Here is a 20,427-nt window from a genome sequence, read left to right on the forward strand (position 1 = left end):
TGGCTGGGTTTCCCCAGCCATTCTGGGCGGCTTCCACAAAGACCAAAAATACACTAAGATGTCACACATTGAAAACTTCCCTAAATAAAATAAATATTTAAAGCTTCCCTAAACAGGACTGCCTTAAGATGTCTTCTGAATGTCAGATAGTTGTTTATCTCTTTGACAACTGATGGGAGAGCGTTCCACAGGGCGGGCGACACTACCGAGAAGGCCCTCTGCCTGGTTCCCTGTAGCTTTCCTTCTCGCAATGAGGGAACTGCCAGAAGGCCCTCGGCGCTGGACCTCAGCGTCCGGGCAGAACGATGGGGGTGGAAACGCTCCTTCAGGTATACTGGGCCGAGGCCGTTTAGGGCTTTAAAGGTAGTAGTTGTAGTTTCCGGGTCACCTTCAAAGGTAGCCCCACGTAGAGCGCATTGCAGTAGTCCAAGCGTGAGATAACTAGAGCATGCACCACTCTGGCAAGACAGTCTGCAGGCAGGTAGGGTCTCAGCCTGCGTACCAGGTGGAGCTGGTAGACAGCTGCCCTGGATACAGAATTGACCTGCGCCTCCATGGGCAGCTATGAGTCCAAAATGACTCCCAGGCTGCGCACCTGGTCCTTCAGGGGCACGGTTACCCCATTCAGGACCAGGGAGTCCCCCACACCAACCCGCCCCCAATCAACCATGCTCTGGGTTCCCCAATCTCTTTCACCACCATTGGAGACTATTAAATGAACAGATGAAGAACCTATTGATGTGACGCTGACATAAAACCCCACACATACACTGCGGGTGGGGAGGAAAAATTATTTCTCCCCCTTTCCCAATGCCTATGGAAATAATGCCTCACACCAAATATAAGAGTTTAGGAGAATGTTAAGTGTTCCACCTTACAGAATTAAAGAGTGTCGCTCCAGCTTCAGAATTAAGGGCAGTAGCTGGGGGGGGGGGGGAACCTAAGCAAAATTGGCCTTAGGATTAGTGCAACTCACTTCGTTGGTCCCACCTTGAGCAGCATAGGTGAAGGTGCAGGTGTAGTCTCCCTGAAGGAAAGAAAGAAACAGAAACGAGGGTTTTAAAACACTCAGCGCTTTCTTCCATGGGACAGCGCTGGTTAACAGGTTATCAAGAGAGGAGCCGAGAAAACGAACACTGAAGTGTGAATATAAAATATAATGAATACAGTGGTGCCTCGCAAGACGAAATTAATCCGTTCCACGAGTCTCTTCGTCTTGCGGTTTTTTCGTCTTGCGAAGCACGGCTATTAGCAGCTTAGCGACCTAGCGGCTATTAACGGCTTAGCGGCTTAGCGGCTATTAACGGCTTAGTGGCTTTAAGAAAAAGGAAACAAACTCGCAAGAACTCGCAAGATGTTTCATCTTGCGAAGCAAGCCCATAGGGAAATTCGTCATGCGGAACGACTCAAAAAACGGAAAACTCTTTCGTCTTGCGCGTTTTTCGTCTTGCGCATTTTTCGTCTTGCGAGGCATTCGTCTTGCGAGGCACCACTGTATATGATATGAAAACTCTCCCAGAGCCAGTGTGGGGTAACGGTTATACAGTGGTGCCTCGCAAGACGAAAAGAATCTGTTCTGTGATTCTCTTCGTCTAGCGTTTTTTTCGTCTTGCGAAGCAAGCCCATTGACGGATTAGCGGATTAGCGCTATTAGCGGCTTATCTGCTGATCGGATCAGCTGATAAGTGGCTTAGCGGCTTAGAAAAAGGGGGGAAAGGGGAAAAAACCAGCAGGAACTCGCAAGACATTGTCGTCTTGCGAAGCAAGCCCATAGGAAATTCGTTTAGCGAAGCACCTCCAAAACGGAAAACTCTTTCGTCTAGCGAGTTTTCCGTCTTGCGAGGCATTCGTCTTGCGGGGCACCACTGTAGAGTGTTGGACTAGGGCCCGGCAGAAGCCAGGGTTCAAATGCCCTACTCAGCCATGGAGCTCTCTGGATGTGACATGGGGAGGGGAGACAGTCACTGCCTTCCCTCGCCCCAGCCCTACCTCACAGGGTTGTTGTGGGGGTGAAATGAGGAGGGTTAGGAGAACCACGTGAACCGCCTTGAAGCTCCATGCAGGGAAAGGTGGGAGACAAATGCAATTCATGCAATAAATAAATATGTGCAATAAATAAATGCATTCACTGCAATAAATGAATAAATATGCACAATAAATGAACGCAATTACTGCAATAAGTAAATGTAATAGATAAATATGCGCAATAAGTAAATGCAATAAATGAATAAACATGCGCAATAAAGGAATGCAATTACTGCAATAAGTAAATGCAAAAAATGCAATTACTGCAATAAAGGTAGAGGGACCCCTGACCATTAGGTCCAGTCGTGGCTGACTCTGGGGTTGCGGCGCTCATCTCGCTTTACTGGCCGAGGGAGCCGGCGTACAGCTTCCGGGTCATGTGGCCAGCAGGACTAAGCCGCTTCTGGCGAACCAGAGCAGCGCACGGAAACGCCATTTACCTTCCTGCTGCAGTGGTACCTATTTATCTACTTGCACTCTGAGGTGCTTTCGAACTGCTAGGTTGGCAGGAGCAGGGACCGAGCAACGGGAGCTCACCCCGTCATTGCGGGGATTCGAACCGCCGACCTTCTGACCGGCAAGCCCTAGGCTCTGTGGTTTAACCCACAGTGCCACCCGCGTCCCTTAAAATGAATGCAATTACTGCAATAAGGCAAAAAATGCAATTGCTGCAATAAATAAATAAATGCAATAAAAACAATAAACAAGCAACAAAATGAAACAATTGAAATAAATAAATAAATAAATAAATAAATAAATAAATAAATTGGTAACTGAAAAATTGGTAAGAGTGTGCTTATAATTAATTAATTAATTAATAATTAATTAATTATAAGCACACTCTTACCAATTTTTATTTCAATTGTTTCATTTTGTTGCTTAATTAATTAATTAATTAATTAATTAACAGAAATGAGAAGTGCACACACTTCTAGGCTGAGAGGTGCCAAGCCTAACAGAACCAAAGTTTTCCCCTAACTACGGGTGCCGCGAAGGGACACGCCCAGCCCTCTCCGCCGCGAGGCCACGCCCGGGGCTTCGCTCCAGCCAATCAGAGCGCTGCCCCGTCACCTGGGTCAGGCGCGCCTCAGCCAACCAGCGGCCGCCACCTCCGCCCGGCTCTCACCAGGCTCTTCGAGAACGAGTGGGCGGCTCCGCCGGGCCTCACGTCGAACTCGGCCGTGCTTTGGTCCCCCTCGGCCCCGGCCTCTGCCGCGGGAAGAAGAGGGAGGAGGAGGAAGAAGGCGGCGGCCGTCACCAGACCGTTCCAAAGCCGCCGAGCTCTGACCGACCTGGGCGCCGCCATCTTTGGAGGGGGGAAAAACCCGGATGGGCGGGGGCTACGGCGAGCCGCGGTGGCCAAACCGCGTCCTTTGCGTTGTTTGCGCAGGCGCCTGGTGTTTTCCTTGACGCCCCGGCGGCCATCTTCGAAGCGGGCGAAGGATAGTTAACCCTTTGCTGCCGAGTCTTTTTTCCCCACGTCCAAGAGCGCAGATAGAAAGCACGTTTCTTCTCCCTTCTGCAATCGGAAGTGTAGCTCTTAATTCCCTAGCCGGAATTAAGATTGCCGGAAGAAATATCAACAGCCTCAGATATGCAGAGGACACAACCTTGATGGCAGAAAGTGAGGAGGAATTAAAGAACCTTTTAATGATGGTGAAAGAGGTGAGCGCAAAATATGGTCTGAAGCTCAACATCAAAAAAAAAGGAAGATCGTGGCTACTGGTCCCATCACCTCCTGGCAAATAGAAGGGGAAGAAATGGAGGCAGTGAGAGATTTTACTTTCTTGGGCTCCATGATCACTGCAGATGGTGACAGCAGCCACGAAATTAAAAGACGCCTGCTTCTTGGGAGAAAAGCAATGACAAACCTAGACAGCATCTTAAAAAGTAGAGACATCACCTTGCCAACAAAGGTCCATATAGTTAAAGCTATGGTTTCCCCAGTAGTCATGTATGGAAGTGAGAGCTGGACCATAAAGAAGGCTGATCGCCGAAGAATGGATGCTTTTGAATTCTGGTGCTGGAGGAGACTCTTGAGAGTCCCATGGACTGCAAGAAGATCAAACCTCTCCATTCTGAAGGAAATCAGCCCTGAGTGCTCACTGGAAGGACAGATCCTGAAGCTGAGGCTCCAAGACTTTGGCCACCTCATGAGAAGAGAAGACTCCCTGGAAAAGACCCTGATGTTGGGAAAGATGGAGGGCACAAGAAGGGGACGACAGAGGACGAGATGGTGGGACAGTGTTCTCAAAACTAGCAGCATGAGGGGCCAGACTATATGGGGGGGGGAATGAACAAATCCCTATGCCCCACAAATAACCCAGAGATGCATTTTAAATAAAAAGACACATTCTACTCATGTCAAAACACGCTGATTCCCGGACCGTGCGTGGGCCGGATTTAGAAGGCGATTGGGCCGGTTCCGGCCCCCGGGCCTTAGTTTGCCCACCCATGATATACACAGTATGCAGCTAGTCTGAGGTTCCATCCCCAAATGGCTCCAAATAAAAAAGGGGGAGGCAGTTGGATGGGAATAGAACCTGCCCAAGTCTGAAATTGCAGTAAGTCTGCCTCTGGTCTGTTTAGACAATCCCACACTACATGGACCAGTCATCTGGTTCCAAGCAAGGCAACTCCTTCTTTAAACCAGCTCCTCATTCAGACCCTTGAGGACTAGTATCTTACTTTCCTTTTACAGCGGTACCTTGGTTCTCAAATGCCTTGGTACTCAAACAACTTGGAACCCAAACACTGTAAACCCGGAAGTTAAGCGTTCTGGTTTACGAACTTTTTTTGGAAGCCAAATGTGCTCTGTTTTGAGTGTTACGCTTCTGATTTGAGTGCCACACTTCCGTTTTCTGTTTTTGCTATTTCTTTTGCGTTTTTGTTTTTGCAGTTCTTTTTTGTTTTGTTTTTGAGACTGTGTGGAATTCAGTTGAGCTACTGATTTGACTGTGTGACTGCAGTACATTGTTTATTGCTTTCATTTTATGGATCAGTGGTCTCGTTGGATAGTAAAATTCATGTTAAATTGCTGTTTTTAAAAGTCTGGAACGGATTAATCCGTTTTGCATTACTCTCTATGGGAAAGCGCGCCTTGGTTTTGGAACGCTTTGGTTTTGGAACAGACTTCCGGAACGGATTAAGTTTGAGAACCAAGGTGCCACTGAACAAGTATTTTAAGGAGCATAGATCAGTGGAAGAGAACATGCTTTCCATGCAGAAGACTCCCAGGTTCTGCTATTAGCATCACCAGAAAGGCTAGGAAAGCCTGAAGCCCCAGATAGCAACTTGCGAGTTCAGACACTGTCTCCACTATCTCCTGGTTTTGAGCTATAGCACCTTTATGTGGTTCAGGATCCCAATGCCTCAAGGACCGCCTCTTTCCACATGAATCGACCCGGACCCTGCAGTGGTCATTGCAGGCCCTTCTTCATTTGCCCCTTCCTTGGGCGGTCCAGTGCGTGGCAACACGAGAACGGGGCCTTTTCGCCGGTGGCTCCCCACTTGTGGAATGCTGGCTTGTTTTAGCTTTAGGTCTCAGGCCACAAATTATTCTTTCTGTCAGGCCTTTGGCTTCTAATGATCTGTGGCCTCCTTGGGTGGGTAGGAGAGATGCTTTGATCCTGCCTTTTTAAATATAGGATTGTCTTTTGGATATATTTTTAAAATGCGTATTTCAATGTATGTGTTTATATATTGCAAGGTAGAGGCCAGGTGGCCAAGCGGTAACATACACAACACTGTACTGCACAACAGAGGTATGGAAAAAAGATGTATGTATTTAGAGTACAAAATGACATACAGACTTCGGAGAAACCACAAGGGTTGGGGTATATACAAAGCAATTTACAACAGAGCCTGTTTCAAATTCAGGGCCATTTCAAATCCACCAAGTCTGGCAGGCAGAAACAGTCCCTTCATCTCCCTGGGAACGTTTCCTTCTGTGCCTTTTGCACGGCACGTTCTGTTCCAATCTCTCCTTCCAGGGATTCCCCTTTCTTGCGTCAGTCCAGAGTACCTACAGAATTAAACAGAAGAGCAGGCAGACCGTGAAATGAAAATAGGTGGTTTTCGAATCAAGGCAGATTAACAGATTTACATTTGGCCTGGACATAGCTTGGAAAGTTCATTTTAAAGAGGAACTAATTCCAGTTCACGTTCATCCCTTTGGAAAGGGATCTAAATTTATCCATTTTTATCAATTGTGCCTTGGCTTCTGTTCTGCTTCTCAGCATTCAGGTTGTTACAAGTCAATGTGCTAAAGCATAAAATATACTTAAGAAGACTAAGAAAACATCGAAACACACACACACCGTGGAATGTGAAAGGTTTAATTTTTAATTTTTTTTCAGCTATTATGAACCTTCAAGGCCCAAAGGGTTGGACTACAACTCCCATCATTCCTAGCCTATCTTCCAGATTCTGTATTGTTCTTTGGAGACCTTAGCTCTTAAACCCAAAGCCAACTAAACAAATTGCTCCTTTGCATCTCAAGTTGCGGTCAAAAGGTTTTCAGACACCATCTCAAATGCCCACAAGCCCCCAAACATCACACTGTTGGAGCAATTAAAGGATACAACCCACACACACATATCCATTATGGCACTGGGAAAAGGGTATGTGAGAGGGCGTGATATTTCCTGGACTCCAGCTCCCATAATCCCTGGCTGCTGGTCATGATAGCTTCTAGGACTGATGGAAGAATGGACTCCAACCATTTCTGGATGGCATTCACATTGGCTACCCTCTGGTCTTGACTTTAATTTTGACCTACACAGAAATTGTGGGCTTCACATGGACTATATACCTCTGAGGTTCATGGCTTCCCCCAAAGAATGGCAGGAACTGTAGTTCAGGGCGCCGGGAATTATAGCTCCGCGGATGGCAAATTAACAGTTCCCAGGATTCTTGGGGGGGGGAAAGCCGTGTGCTTTAAATGTATGCCGTAGATGTGACCAAAGTGACTCTCCGTCTGAACTGGAGCCTGGCTTTCACGCACCTGGAATTCAGAGCCAAGGTGTCAGGTGTGTGTGCAGGAGCCAAGCCCTGTGACCAATAGGACTTTGCAGGACTGGGGCCTTTCTGAGTTTGTTCTGAAGAGGCAAGGTGCAGCCGCATGGGTGAGGCCGATTGGTAACTCACAGCACCTGGTGGCAAGAGCTGGGAAGGGCTATAAGGTCAGCATTTCCCTTCGGCTCTTTGCCACAGCAACACGTTCCCTGCCTTGCTGTGTTTGGCTCCTTGATTTCTTGCTCCTCGGACCCCTGACTTTGTGACTCCTTGCTTCTTGGACCCCTGACTTCGTGACTCCTTGCTTCTTGCTCCTCGGACCCCTGACTTCGTGACTCCTTGCTTCCTGACCCCCGGACCCTTGGCTTCGTAACTCCCGGCTCTCTGACCCTCAGACTCTTGGCTCCTGGCTTCTGGACCCCTGTTCCTGCTCCCACCCTGCCATCTTGCCCCCGGTCCTGACGTCCCCTGCCGGGACTTCGATCGCCCGTGAACCGGACCGTGACACAAGGTAAGGCTAGCTCACCATTCTGACAAGGCAGCGACACTACAAAGAAAACTTGAAACGAAACCTTACCTTCCAGAAACGCAAACTCGTCTATTGCTTCTATGGCGTTGTCTGCGGCGGCAGCACCAATTTGAAAAGGAAATAATAATAAAAGGGAAATTAGGACTGATATCTGTAAGGATGGATCAGACCACAGAAATTTGTATTCTAAACTGTAAAAGGGCTCCTATTTGTTGGCTGCAAGAGAAGTTATGGCAGCTAATTTCAGATCTTCTCCATGTCCTTGTGGCTTCCCCAAGATCCCTGATATGGCTACTCTTTCTGCCCAAATAACACGGCTTGTGTTCCTAGTCCCTGTGAGGTTTCTTGTGGGGGGAGGGGTTGCCCTCCCGCCTAATCCCTGTACCTCTTTCTCCCCTTTAGGAGGAAGACCTATAGCTCAGTGGCAGATGGTGGGAATGTAAGAAGGTAAAATGCTTTTGGGAAATGATTTATAATGAATTGAAGAAAATGTTGAAATATACATTTGTTAAGAAACCAGAAGCATTTTTACTAGACCAATTTAAATTAATGAACCTAACTTACTCATGTTACCCTAACTTCCAATGGGTCTAGTCTGAGCAAGACAAGCACTCAATACAGCCCAGATATGCCTTGGGCAGGTAGGAATGCGTTCTTCATTTTCCACTAATGCTTCTTTTATGTACGGCTATTTTAATTTTGTTTAAGGGCTGCCATACGTCTGGAATTTCCTGGGCATATTCAGGATTCGCCCGTCGTAGATAGTTTCTGGGCGAAATTTTTGAAAATCAGTTAAAATGTCCAGGAAAGTCCAGGTATATGGCAGCCCATATCGGAAGTGTTGATTGTTTTTGGCGAATTTCCTAAAACATAGCTTAAAAACTTCAATTTTTTGGAGATGTTGCAAAAAAAAGAAAAAAAGCCCAACAACTTTTCCAAAACAGAAAAAGCTCACTTTTCAAAATATGGCAACCCCATTTTGTTTAGTTCTTTAATAGCCCATGAAGCATTCCTCTGGTTTACAACCTTGTCAACACATACACACAGCATCATTTTGGTTCTTAAGAATTAGGAAGACAAGATGGGCGGGGTATAAATGATAAAATTATTGTTATTTTACTTCCTTACCCAGGTCTTTCCTCTGGAGAGTTTTCCGTTTTCCTTGCTGTGCGTAGATGTAGGCATCTTTTGCAATGGTTTCCACAAACAACTCCTGTGGGGATGGAAGCAAAGCGGGGGAAACAGTTTTTATGGACTGTAAATAAGTATCTACTTTTGTCTGTCCTGAATAATCAAAAACTCGGCTTTGCTGGATGCCCAGGACTTTTGATATTATGGAGAGAGGAAGAGAAACTTTTCTCTCTATTCACTTCTTCCACAAAATTTATACACCTTTCTTGTATGTCTGCTGCCCTGCTTTTTCTCTGAACTAAAATGCCCCCAAATGTTATACCATTCCTCATCAGGGAGTTGTCTCACCCCAACAATCATTTTGGTTGCCTTTTCTGAGCCTTTTCCAAGTTCACAATATCGTTATTGAGTTTGACAGTTAAGTTCAGTCAAAGGTGACTAAGGGATTGCGGCGCTCATCTCGCTTTCAGGCCGAGGGAGCCAGCATTTGTTCGCAGACAGCTTTCTGGGTCATGTAGCCAGCAGGACTGAACCGCTTCTGGCACAACGGGACACCGTGACGGAAGCCAGAGTGCATGCAAACACTGTTTACCTTCCTACAAAAAAGTTACCTATTTATCTGCTCGCCCTGGCGTGCTTTCGAACTGCTAAGTTGGCAGGAGCCAGGACAGAGCAACAGGAGCTCACCCCGTTGCAGGGATTCGAACCACTGACCTTCTGATCGGCAAGCCCAAGAGGCTCAGTGGTTTAGACCACAGCGCCACCTGTGTCCAAAGAAGTACCTGGTATTCCAAGCACATTTACGCTATAGTATAACAGCATTATGATACTGTGCATTAATATGGAAAGCCATGAAGACCCAAAAGCCACAGCGGTGGCGATAGCTTTACTTAACCAATAAAAATCTCACTCAGCAACACTGGTATTTGCTGTAATACTAAAACATCCTATTTTATTAATATCACAACCAGTTTTCTCTCAAAACTGTAGAATCATCAATAATTAAGTGGTACTGCAGAGTATTCGTTATCATATTATTAATATAAAACCATGGTCAAATCCACCAAAATTTCTTATTACACAAAATAAAAAGTAATTCTCAAATAAAATGTGCAAATTAGATCTGAGTCCCCTTTGCAATAGACTGCTAGCCCATCCAGGAACCGTTTTTTCCTTCTTTGGATGTTGCCATGGCCTCCGGCTAGCACAATAAAAATTATTAAATTAAATTACTATATGAATTTATTTAAAATATGAATCCTGCCTGCCTCCCAAGTTAGGCTTTGCCTTTTACATGTATCCCAAGGAAATATACAAACATAAGATGATTTATAAACAATTTGGGGAGCTAAAACTTATAATACTATGAGCATTAGAAAAAATAATTACATGATTACTGTATTAGACACACCAATATTCACAATTATGATAAGCATTCAAGAATAGCCATAATTATAATCAGAACACCCACAATTGTAATTAATTCATACGGATCATGTAATAATGAATTACCTGGCCAGGTATATAACAGATCAAGCATCAGGAATATGTTTGCAGAATCCCACCCTATTCGCCACGTGGTTAGAACTTGCAGCCAATCGCCGCAGCCAAAAGTGGCACAGCCCCGCCCACCGCCCACCCTCCTCTCCACTCTGTCACGCCTTTCACCCGGCCCAGTGCAAAAGTAAGCTTCTGATTGGCCAGGGCTGGCCTACGTAACCACCCGTCCGTCCGTCCCCGTAGCCGAAGACGAAAAACAGCCTTCTGATTGGGCAAGGGCGTAACCGTGCAGGACCGCCCACCTCCTTAGCTCGAGGGCAACTCACGTCAACCGCCGCAGCGCGCGCCAACCACGAAAGCCGGCCTCCTGATTGGCGGGAGGCTTGAAAGCGGCGCCCCGCCCACCGCCTCGACCTAAGTCGACCGCCGCCGCCGCGCGCTCGCGCGCCAACGCAGTCGGCCTCCTGATTGGCCGAGGCAAACACGAGACCCCGCCCACCGCCTCCCTCAGTCAGTCGCTCACCGCCGCGCGCGCCAAAATGAAGATGGCCTCCTGGCTGGCCAGGCTGACGTCCGGGTCGGCTTTGACCAGCGCCTTGACACGCGCCAGGGGCAGTCGGGCCGGCCGGGCCGCGGTGGAGAAGGTGGCAGCAGCAGCAGCTGCCGCCGCCCCCGGTACTACCGGCGGAGGAGGCGGCGGCTCGGACTCTTCGTCTGCCGGCGCCGAAGCCGCCACGGCGTTTCCCTCAGCCAGCGCCATCTTAGCCGGGCTGTGGAGTGGCGCCAGTGCGCATGCGCCGCGGCCGGCCTGTCAATCGAAGCGCCCATTTCCCGCTCTTTGCGCTCGAACGCCACGCCCCCTCTGGCGCGCCACGTGCTTCTGGAGCCCGATAACTTGGTGTCACGTGTTCAGAGGCGGCTAAGTTACCACGTGGCAAACCTCTAGACCGGATTCCAGTTGTCGGGGAACTGGCTCCTTGCTGAGTTAACCCATTGGAATTATTATTATTATTATTATTTATACCCTGCCCTCCCCAGCCAAGACCGGGCTCAGGGTGGCTAACAACCAATAATAAAACAAGTTGATTAAAATACAATTTAAAAAACAAGATTAAAATGCAACATTAAAACATTAGGATGCAGCCTCTTCACAGGAGGTGAAAGGAAAAAGAAAGGGGGAGGGAATCAAACTGATTCTAAGCCAAAGGCCAGGCGGAACAACTCTGTCTTACAGGCCCTGCGGAAAGAAATCAGATCCCGTAGGGCCCTGGTCCCATGGAGCCAGTGTTGAAAAGGCCCTGGCTCTGGTTGAGGGTAATCTGACTTCCTTAGGGCCCAGGACCTCTAGGGTGTTGCTATTTATGGACCTTAAGGTCCTCCATGGGGCATACCAGGATAGGTTGTCCCATAGGTAACCAAAGAAGGGTGGGGAGGGGGAAAATATTTATTTTGAAATACGGAGTTTTGGTTGCCCTGTATTTATGTAATGAGAACAAGAAAATAGCCAATCATACACATTATTGAGGACAACATTTCCTTTCCAGAATATCCAGGAAAGAAGTGTGTTGTATAAAGACAGATAACCAACTAAATATTATTTGCTATATGATGCTCCCCTACATTTTTTTAAAATAACAAGTATAGAACTTTGAGCATTCAAATGGCTTTCTGAACATTTTGTTGTAATCTTTACAAAAAACCATGTAAGGTAAAGGGACCCCTGACCATTAGGTCCAGTCGTGGCCGACTCTGGGGTTGTGGCACTCATCTCACTTTATTGGCCGAGGAAGCCGGCATTTGTCCGCAGACAGGTTCCGGGTCATGGGGCCAGCATGACTAAGCCGCTTCTGGCAAACCAGAGCAGCGCACAGAAACACCGTTTACCTTCCCGCCAGAGCGGTACCTATTTATCTACTTGCACTTTGACGTGCTTTCAAACTGCTAGGTGAGCAGGAGCTGGGACCAAGCAACGGGAGCTCACCCCGTTGCAGAGATTCGAACCGCCGACCTTCTGATCGGCAAGTCCCAGGCTCTTTGGTTTAACCCACAGCGCCACCCGCACCCCTTGTAAGCTAGGGTGTTGCTAATAAACAGTACATAAATCCTTCTTGTAATCACCACCACATAGGCACCGACTCCATGGGGCTTGAGGGGGCCCGAGCCCCCTCAAAAATTCGTTTGGGGGGGCTCTGCCCCCCCAATAATCTCCGGCGCCCCTCCAGCAGAGCGCCATCGCCGCCCCTCCCCCAGCCCAAAATGCACAGGGTCGGGCTGCATGCCTCCTGCCCTCCCTCCCGAGCAAAAGCTCCACCCAATTTCCTTCGGAGCACACTCTCCCCTATTCGCAGCACACTCTCCCCTATTCGCTCACGAGGAGGCGGCGCCACTTTATTTGCATATTCATGAGCTTATTTATTATTCATGAGCTTTCCCGGGCCCCCCCAATATTTTTTATAAGTCCGCGTCCCTGCACCACCATTTACCCAACATTCCATGGTTCGCATATATATATATGTGTCTGTGTGTGTGTGTGTGTGTGTGTATACCGGTTTAGAACAAATTGAGGTATCTCCTTTTACTGTACTTGATCATGTTTAATATTTAGAAGTACATAGGAAGCTGCCAAATTCCAAGTCAGGCGCTTCACTGGTCCAGCTCACATTATGGCAATGCCTCTCCAGAGTTTCCGGTGGCATCTTAGAAGGTAACAGGACTCAAAACTGGAACCTTTTGCATGGCTTTCTAACAGTTACGGCTTACCCCACTGCATATTACCCAGACCTTATTTGATTTACACTGGTATTTAAAAAATACACCGCTGCAGAAGCTGATAGAAGGGAGAAGGGTAACCAGTATCAAGTCAAATCGCTGGTCCATCTAGCTCAATATCAACTATGCCAACTGGCAGTAACTTTAAAGACTGTTCCTATCTGGAGTTGCTGAGAATTGAATCAAGGACTTTGGGCATGCAAAAGTCTCCCATTGAACTCTGGACCTTTCCATAAAAATTAATGGATCCTGAATAACGGGCTGAATTAAATAGGAACTTATAGAACCCAAATAAATAAAGGGCTTAAAACATAGGAGCACTGTGGTGAGTCAATGTAAGCATGGCAGCTAAACAGAACAGTGATAAGATACGGCATAATGCTTTAAGTTAGTATTTTAGTATTTAACTTTAATGAAGTACATATGTGGGTCGTGGGGACTTGCTGACAACTGGTATCCTGTGATTTGTTGGAACTGCAGTCAAGGTTTCCTTTCCAGTTTTTTGAATATGTGGGCAAGACCAGAAATTGTGCACAAGATCTGCTTCTGAGTGCGTAAGGGAGGTCTACACTGAGAGCTTGCTTGGTAAATCTGAGCCTTTGAAGTAGTACGATATGACCCTGGGTGTGTTATTGTGTGTGTATCCTACCAACATGCTCTTGACACAGTAACAGTGGTGGATTTATTCTGCTTTATTAGTTCCGTGATGCTTCTCCAATGCTGTCCTGCAGTGGCGTAGCATGGGGGGTGCAGGGGGGGCTGGCCGCACCGGGCACAACATCTGGGGGGGCCATGCTCGCACTCGCAGCTCTCTGCCCCCTGCTAAAATCCACGGGTTAGAGGGCGCAAATTACTTGCCTTGCCCCGGGTGCTGACAACCCACGCTACGCCACTGCTGTCCTGTCCAGAGGGCAACAAAAACAGGACAAAAAGAACATTTGTGCAGTTAGAGGATTTCACGGGAATGTATGCACATTAGGAATAAAGCAATGTGGCCACCTCAAAACTCCTGAAAGCGCACGAACTGTACTGAAAGTGGGGTTGGCTGTGTGTCGTGTGACTACCTTGAGCACAAATCATTGTGAATGTGCAGTGGAACAGATGCTTGGAAGGGACCTCCTTTGTTTCTTCTGCAAGCAGACGTAGCTCTATTCTTGCTTATTCCAAATCTAGACTTGGATTAATACGTCACAGGACATGTCGCTTTCTATTAAGCTAAAAGGGGATCAGATAACAACCGTGCTCTGGTGTGTCCTCCGTGGAGATTATCAGGGAGCGAAAGAGAGAGTCTTTTCCTTTCATTCCTTCTACCTCTCCGGACAGGTTCTAATCAGCAGGGAGATATGATTCCTCCAGGACAAAAGGTGCCTCAATGATGCCCCCATGGGCTCCAGGATCCTGCCCTTGACGCGGCGCTCTCTGGTTCATGACGGATCCTGGTGAAGCTCTGAAAGCTAAGGCACCATGTGGGAGCAGTTGAAGAAAGCACTCTTTTGCCCGTTCTCCATCAGCCTTGTGGGGCTCCGGAAGTGGATCCGAGCCTTCTGGAGCAAAAATGGCCTCTTGACGCTTTCCATGCTTTCTGTGATGACTGGATGCCTTGTGGGGTTTCTGTTGAGGACCCTGGAATTATCAGATTTGGTAAGTGACTGGTTTTTATGGAACAGCAACAGGGCGGGCCTTTCTGAAGCAAGACAGGCAATAGGCAGAGACTGGATTTCTACGACAGAGGCCATAGCTAGCTTGGAAATAGCTTACTCCGGCATGACCCCAACTTGGTGGGGGTCAGCTGTGTCTACTCCAGTATAGTGCATATGCTCGGGCGCGCTTAACATCCCATGCAGATACTGCAGGAAGCTTCTTTCTGGAGAAAGGAACTGAGCAGTGGGATTTTGTTACCCCAGAAGCAGCCAGTTTCAAATCGGAGTGGCCCTGGAAGAATGGAGAGTGTGTGTTTTGGTTGTTGCTTTGTTTAGTGAGGCGATTGAGTTTGAGATTCTTCACTTCTTTTCTGGCAGAAGGATTGGTATCTAGAGAGGCAGAGTTTCTGCAGGTGAAGCTTTTTGCTGCCATGTTGATCCATGGATTAAAGGTGGAGGAGCAATTCTATTCTATTTGCAGTTTCATGAGAAACTATCTGTTACCCACTTCTTGAACGAATACAGAAACACAGCTGCCCTTCGAAACTCACACCTCTCTGACTTTTGCAGTGCAGTGTTCCAATCAAGTAATGTATTCAAAAATACATGTTTTGGTGAAGGTAACATACAAAAAGGCATTATATTAGAGTGAATTGCTTCCCAAAATGTGCTTATTAAGAGACATCTGTACCAAAATGTTGGTACCTTACTTGGCTGGAAAACTCAGAAGTTTGAATTTCGCAGGACAGCTGTCTCTCAGATCGCATATTGTTTCAGAAAGCTTGGATTAGCTATGTTCGCCTTTAAATGTGATTCAAATCAAACTCATCCTTCATCTCCAAGGACGGGGGTTCCTTATTTCAGAGGTTGTGGCTACCTGAAAACTCAGAAGGAATCACCAGACAATAAGCTGCTACTCCTTCCCCACCCGCCTTGGCCAGCTTCTCTTTCGACATGTCCTTGTGCCATCTCTGACAGGGTTTAGAGAAGCCATTTCAGTTACGGGTGCTTGGTGTCATAGCTCAAAGTGCCGAGCTAAGCTGGTTACTTAACTGCAGCAAGGCTCTTCTCTCCTTCCCCGTTGTTGTGGCTACGATTCCCACTGAACGCAGTGCTGAATTGAATAAATTGACATTGGAAAAGTATTGGTGCCAGGGACAGATCTGCTATGAAACTAATGAAGTTTAACCTTCAGGGCCCCTAATCCCAGAGGGGCCCCAGAAGTAACAGTCTACATTGATTTACAAATTTGGGTCTAGTAGACCCAATTTGAGTCACACGACTCAAAATTGATTATTTTTTTTGTTTATGTTTCAACAATCCCAAAGTGTTGAGCGTCAGCAGCACAAATGTTGTAAAGGTGGAGTGTCACAGTACATCAATTTTAAGCCAAATCTTAGCTTAAATAAAAAATATGGTGATCTGTCATGGAACAACCCCATTGGGGAAGATAACAGTGGTTACCCAGACCTCGTTGCTGGTTGCAATGCCCCCCCCCCAACAGTTCAAGCTTCAGGGTCCAAAAATGTATGTCTGGCACTGATACCTTCACCTCTTAAGCCAGGGGTGGTAAACCAGTGATCCTCCAGGTGTTGGACTAGAACCCCATCCCTGACCATAGGCCATGCTGGCTGTTGGTGCTGAGGAGAGTCCAACAATGTCTGGAGGGCCAAACGTTCCTCAGCCCGTTCTTAAGCCTACCTGCCCAGGGTTGCAGCCAGTGGACCCACTGAAAAAGATGAACAAGACTAAACAAGTCCAGTACAGTGGTGCCTCGCAAGACGAAATTAATTCGTTCCGCGAGTTTTTTTGTCTAGCGAATTTTTCGTCTTGCGAAGCACGGTGTCGGAAAAGTTTTGGAAAAGCTTCAAAAATCACCAAAAACCTCAAAAAAGGCTACCACACCACGTTCTATGAGTTGCTCCTCGAAGTCAAGTTGCAACTGTATTAACGGTGTTAAGAAAAAGGAAACAAACTTGCAAAAAACGCAAGACGTTTTCGTCTTGCGAAGCAAGCCCACCCATAGCGAAATTCGTCTTGCGAAGCAGCTCAAAAACCGCAAAACCCTTTCGTCTAGCAAGTTTTTCGTCTTGTGAGGCATTCGTCTTGCGGGGCACCACTGTAGTTTTCATAGGTCTACTCTGAGCAGAGTAGAGCTCGATTCAAGCCCTTCTTCCTAATTCTATGAACTCTGCTGCATAGCTGTCAACTTACAGATTTGAAAATAAGGGACCAGCAGCCTTGAAAATAAGGGACCAGCAACCAAAATAAGCGACCTGCAGCCTCACCTGTTCCAGGCACTCCAGTCTTCCTGTCCTCCTGCAGTCTGGTCAAACTCACGCTGGTAGCTTCGAGAACACTGTCCAACCAACTTTGTAACCAGAGGTTCAACTGAATAGAATCTGAATCACATGCACCACGAGGCCTATGCAGCCTCAACTTAAGATGGCTCCCCGGCCTGGCTTTGCACTGCAAAGTTTGCAGCAGCACGTGCAACAAAATGGCGTCCAGCATTCAAAAACCCCCTCAGCTTGCATTAACTAGCCACACACAAGGCATGCAAGCTCCACCCCCCAGTCGTTCTTAGACTTCTTATTGGGTGAGCAACACAGCCAGGCAACACAGTTGGAGCCTCCCTCCTCCCTGGCCGGCAGGGAGGGAGGGAGAGGAGCTGCTTCCTTTGAAATTTAAGGGACATCCATCAATAAGGGACAGCAGCGGGACATGGCGCTGGAATAAGGGACTGTCCCTTCAAATAAGGGACACTTGACAGCTATGCTGCTGGGGAGCCATTCGAAGAATAAGCCTGCAATCTTTACGTAGGCTTCCTACTGTTCTGTTGAGCTCTGTGGGACACCCTCCTCAGAGCATACATTTGGGCCGTGAAATACTCCTCTCCATTTTATAGCTTAGTAGCAAAGGATCAACTCTTGTTTCCTCTCCTTTTTGGCACTCAGAATGGGGCCTTCCCAATAGTTGCTTCCCCTGGCCACATGCGCACCACGCATTTAAAGCACACGCCTTCCCCCAAGGAATCCTGGCAATAACATAGGAACACAGGAAGCTGCCTTATACTGGATCAGACCATAAGTCCATCTGGCACATGGTTGTCTATGCTGACTTGCAGGGTTTCTCTCCAGGGTTTCAGGTAAAGGGCATTCACATCCCTACCAGGAGATGCTGGGATCTGGAACCAGGGATATCAAGAATAAGAATAAGAATTTATTATTTATATCCCACCCATCTGGCTGGGTTTCCCTAGCCACTCTGGGATGCTCCCAACAGAATATTAAAAACACAATAAAACATCAAACATTAAAAACTTCCCTAAACAGGGCTGCCTTCAGATGTCTTCTAAAAGTCAGATAGTTTATTTCCTTGACATCTGGCGACAGGGCGTTCCACAGGGAGGGCACCACGACCGAGAAGGCCCTCTGCCTGGTTCCCTGCAACCTCATTTCTCGCAGGGAGGGAACCGCCACAAGACCCTCGGAGCTGGACCTCAGTGTCCGGGCTGAACGATGGAGGTGGAGATGCTCCTTCAGGTATACTGTGCCGAGGCTGTTTAGGACTTTAAAAGTCAGCACCAACACTTTGAATTGTGCTCGGAAACGTACTGGGAGCCAGTGTAGGTCTTTCAGGACCAGTGTTATATGGTCTCAGCGGCCGCCCCCAGTCACTAGTCTAGCTGCCGCATTCTGGATTAATTGTAGTTTCCGGGTCACCTTCAAAGGTAGCCCCACGTAGAGCGCATTGCAGTAGTCCAAGCGGGAGATAACTAGAGCATGCACCACTCTGGTATCCAGCATACAAAGCAGATGCTCTACTACCAAGCTACTGTCCTTCTCTATGTGAGAGGGTGGGGTAACTGCACCCACCACCGCAAAGCAGCCCTTGGAGAGCTGGCCACCTTTGCCCTATGGAAACGTCTCCATTCGTGATTCTGGATGTGAGGGCTAGGTCTGCACAATCTTGTCACCAATGGGAGGTGTGGAGGGTGGCAACACGAGAATGGGCCTTTTCAGTGGTGGCCGGATGGGCGAGGTATAAATACCGTATTTTTTGCACCATAACACTCACTTTTTTCCTCCTAAAAAGTAAGGGGAAATGTCTGTGCGTGTTATGGAGGGAATGCCTACGGGTGGCATGCCTACGGATTTTCCTCCTCTAGAAACTACATGCGTGTTATGGTCGGGTGCGTGTTATAGAGCAAAAAATACGGTGGTGCTGCTGCTGCTGCTGCTTCTTCTTCTTCTTCTTCTTCTTCTTCTTCTTCTTCTTCTTCTTATATGCTCTCTTGGGGAGGCTAGCCTGGTACCATCGTTACATAACCTTAGCTGCCAGGTGAAAACATCCATCAGGCCTTTAGCTTTTAACTAACTTCAGCCTTTTCGTGTGAGAATGGGATGTTTTAAGGTAGATTTTTAGGTGTGTGGTTTTTTGGTTTGTTTTGCTGTCTTTAATGCTTAAAATATTTTAAGTCGCTTTGAGTTGCTGTGGCAAAAAAAGGGACATCATCATCACCATCATCATACCCACGTGTAAATTTATAGGAGGGGGAATGTGCTTAAAAAGAACATCATTAATTCCTTGCTATTGAATGATGACTGCTGCTTGGTCACATCCACACCAGCACATAGCTTCCCTCAAAGAATCCTGGGAACTGTATTTTACCCTTCACAAAGCTTCAGTTCCCAGCCCCCTTACCTAACTACAGTTCCCAGAGTTCTTTGGGAGAAGACACACACTTTAAATGTATGGCGTGAATGTGAGGTTGTTTTCAACCTAGGTTCCAGCTGTGTGTGCGATGACTTTCTCTTTTTGCTGCAAGTTCTGTGTTTCTCTGCTCCTCCCAAGTTCTCCTCTGTGGCCTAACGCTTTTGCCTTTCCCCCTCCCCTACAGGAGAAGCAGTATTTCTCATTCCCTGGAGAACTCCTGATGAGGATGTTGAAGATGCTGATATTACCACTGATCACCTCCAGGTGAGAGCAAGAAGGAAGTGGCAGGTGGAGAGGGAGTCGCAATATTGTTTAGAACAGCTCCTTTGCGCCTGGAAGAGAAGAGTTCAGACCTCCCTCCAGAGTTGCCATGGGCAATGTGCCAGGAGAGGTGCAATTAGTTTCTTCCAACAAAAGAAATAGTAAGCTTTGTTTTTGAGCCACTCAAACCTCCCTCAACCCCAGGGAAGAAAACATTCGAATCTCATGGGCCTCTGCATTTATTTACGCATGGAATTGTAGAGTCGCGAGGGGTCCCAAGAGTCAACTCACCCAAATGCATGCAAATCAGGAATCGGGGCCGGCCCAAGACATTTTGCCACCTTAGGTGAAGCAGAAAACGATGGCAGCAGGGTCAAGGAAAAGCAGACTTCAGGCAGAGGAAAGGGGCTGGCAGAGGCTGTCTTGAGAGGCTGAGATGCAGGCTTCAAGCCAGTCACACTACTCGGAGGTTCCAGTTACAGATAGGTAGCCGTGTTGGTCTGCCATAGTCAAAATAAAAAAATTCCTTCCAGTAGCACCTTAAAGACCAACTAAGTTAGTTCTTGGTATGAGCTTTCGTGTGCATGCACACTTCTTCAGATACACTGAAACAGAAGTTGCCAGATCCTTCTATATAGTGCGAAGGTGGGGAGGGGTATTACTCAGAAGGGTGGTGGGAATGGGAGATTGGCAGATAGCTGAGATGAGCCTGTTGACGACTCTTAACGACTGTAATAGGTCTTACAGGAAAAGGCAAAGGGTGAGAAGGTGAGAAATGGCTTAGTCATGTATAATGAGATAAGAATCCAATGTCTTTGTTCAGACCAGGTCTCTCCA

General features: G+C 47.4%; 3 protein-coding genes across 3 annotated transcripts in view; 1 reads left to right on the forward strand and 2 right to left on the reverse strand.

Annotated features, from left to right (window-relative positions):
• Positions 1 to 3,364, reverse strand: part of MYDGF (myeloid derived growth factor) — a 9,260-nt gene extending 5,896 nt beyond the window's left edge. The window contains exons 1-2 of the mRNA XM_083483483.1: positions 3,152 to 3,364; positions 977 to 1,027 (exon numbers count right to left, since the gene is read on the reverse strand). Coding sequence (XP_083339609.1) covers positions 977 to 1,027; positions 3,152 to 3,331 — 231 coding nt within the window. The 5' untranslated portion in view covers positions 3,332 to 3,364. The remainder of the gene's footprint in view (positions 1 to 976; positions 1,028 to 3,151) is intronic.
• A 2,426-nt stretch (positions 3,365 to 5,790) lies between these two features.
• Positions 5,791 to 11,181, reverse strand: POLE4 (DNA polymerase epsilon 4, accessory subunit). The gene is made up of 4 exons (XM_083484267.1): positions 10,725 to 11,181; positions 8,699 to 8,783; positions 7,619 to 7,660; positions 5,791 to 6,049 (listed from the first exon to the last, which is right to left on the reverse strand). The coding sequence occupies exons 1-4, from the start codon at positions 10,959 to 10,961 to the stop codon at positions 6,036 to 6,038; spliced, it is 378 nt and encodes a 125-aa protein (XP_083340393.1). The 5' UTR covers positions 10,962 to 11,181; the 3' UTR covers positions 5,791 to 6,035.
• A 1,551-nt stretch (positions 11,182 to 12,732) lies between these two features.
• The window catches only part of LOC310697343 (excitatory amino acid transporter 5-like), a 38,262-nt gene continuing 30,567 nt past the window's right edge, over positions 12,733 to 20,427 (forward strand). The window contains exons 1-3 of the mRNA XM_083483920.1: positions 12,733 to 13,705; positions 13,881 to 14,611; positions 19,514 to 19,593. Coding sequence (XP_083340046.1) covers positions 14,435 to 14,611; positions 19,514 to 19,593 — 257 coding nt within the window. The 5' untranslated portion in view covers positions 12,733 to 13,705; positions 13,881 to 14,434. The remainder of the gene's footprint in view (positions 13,706 to 13,880; positions 14,612 to 19,513; positions 19,594 to 20,427) is intronic.

Source organism: Podarcis liolepis (assembly GCF_965112155.1).
Source record: "Podarcis liolepis genome assembly, chromosome: 18".
Classification (NCBI taxonomy): Eukaryota; Metazoa; Chordata; class Lepidosauria; order Squamata; family Lacertidae; genus Podarcis; species Podarcis liolepis.

What these genes read in the sequence shown, in the direction of transcription:
- POLE4 (XM_083484267.1), bottom strand. Translation starts at nt 10,961, where the DNA reads ATGGCGCTGGCTGAGGGAAACGCCGTGGCGGCTTCGGCGCCGGCAGAC. An exon ending in TCATTTTGGCGCGCGCGGCG is followed by an intron (nt 8,784 to 10,724) that starts GTGAGCGACTGA and finishes CCATCCCCACAG; the next exon opens with GAGTTGTTTGTGGAAACCAT. An exon ending in TCTCCAGAGGAAAGACCTGG is followed by an intron (nt 7,661 to 8,698) that starts GTAAGGAAGTAA and finishes CTGCCGCCGCAG; the next exon opens with ACAACGCCATAGAAGCAATA.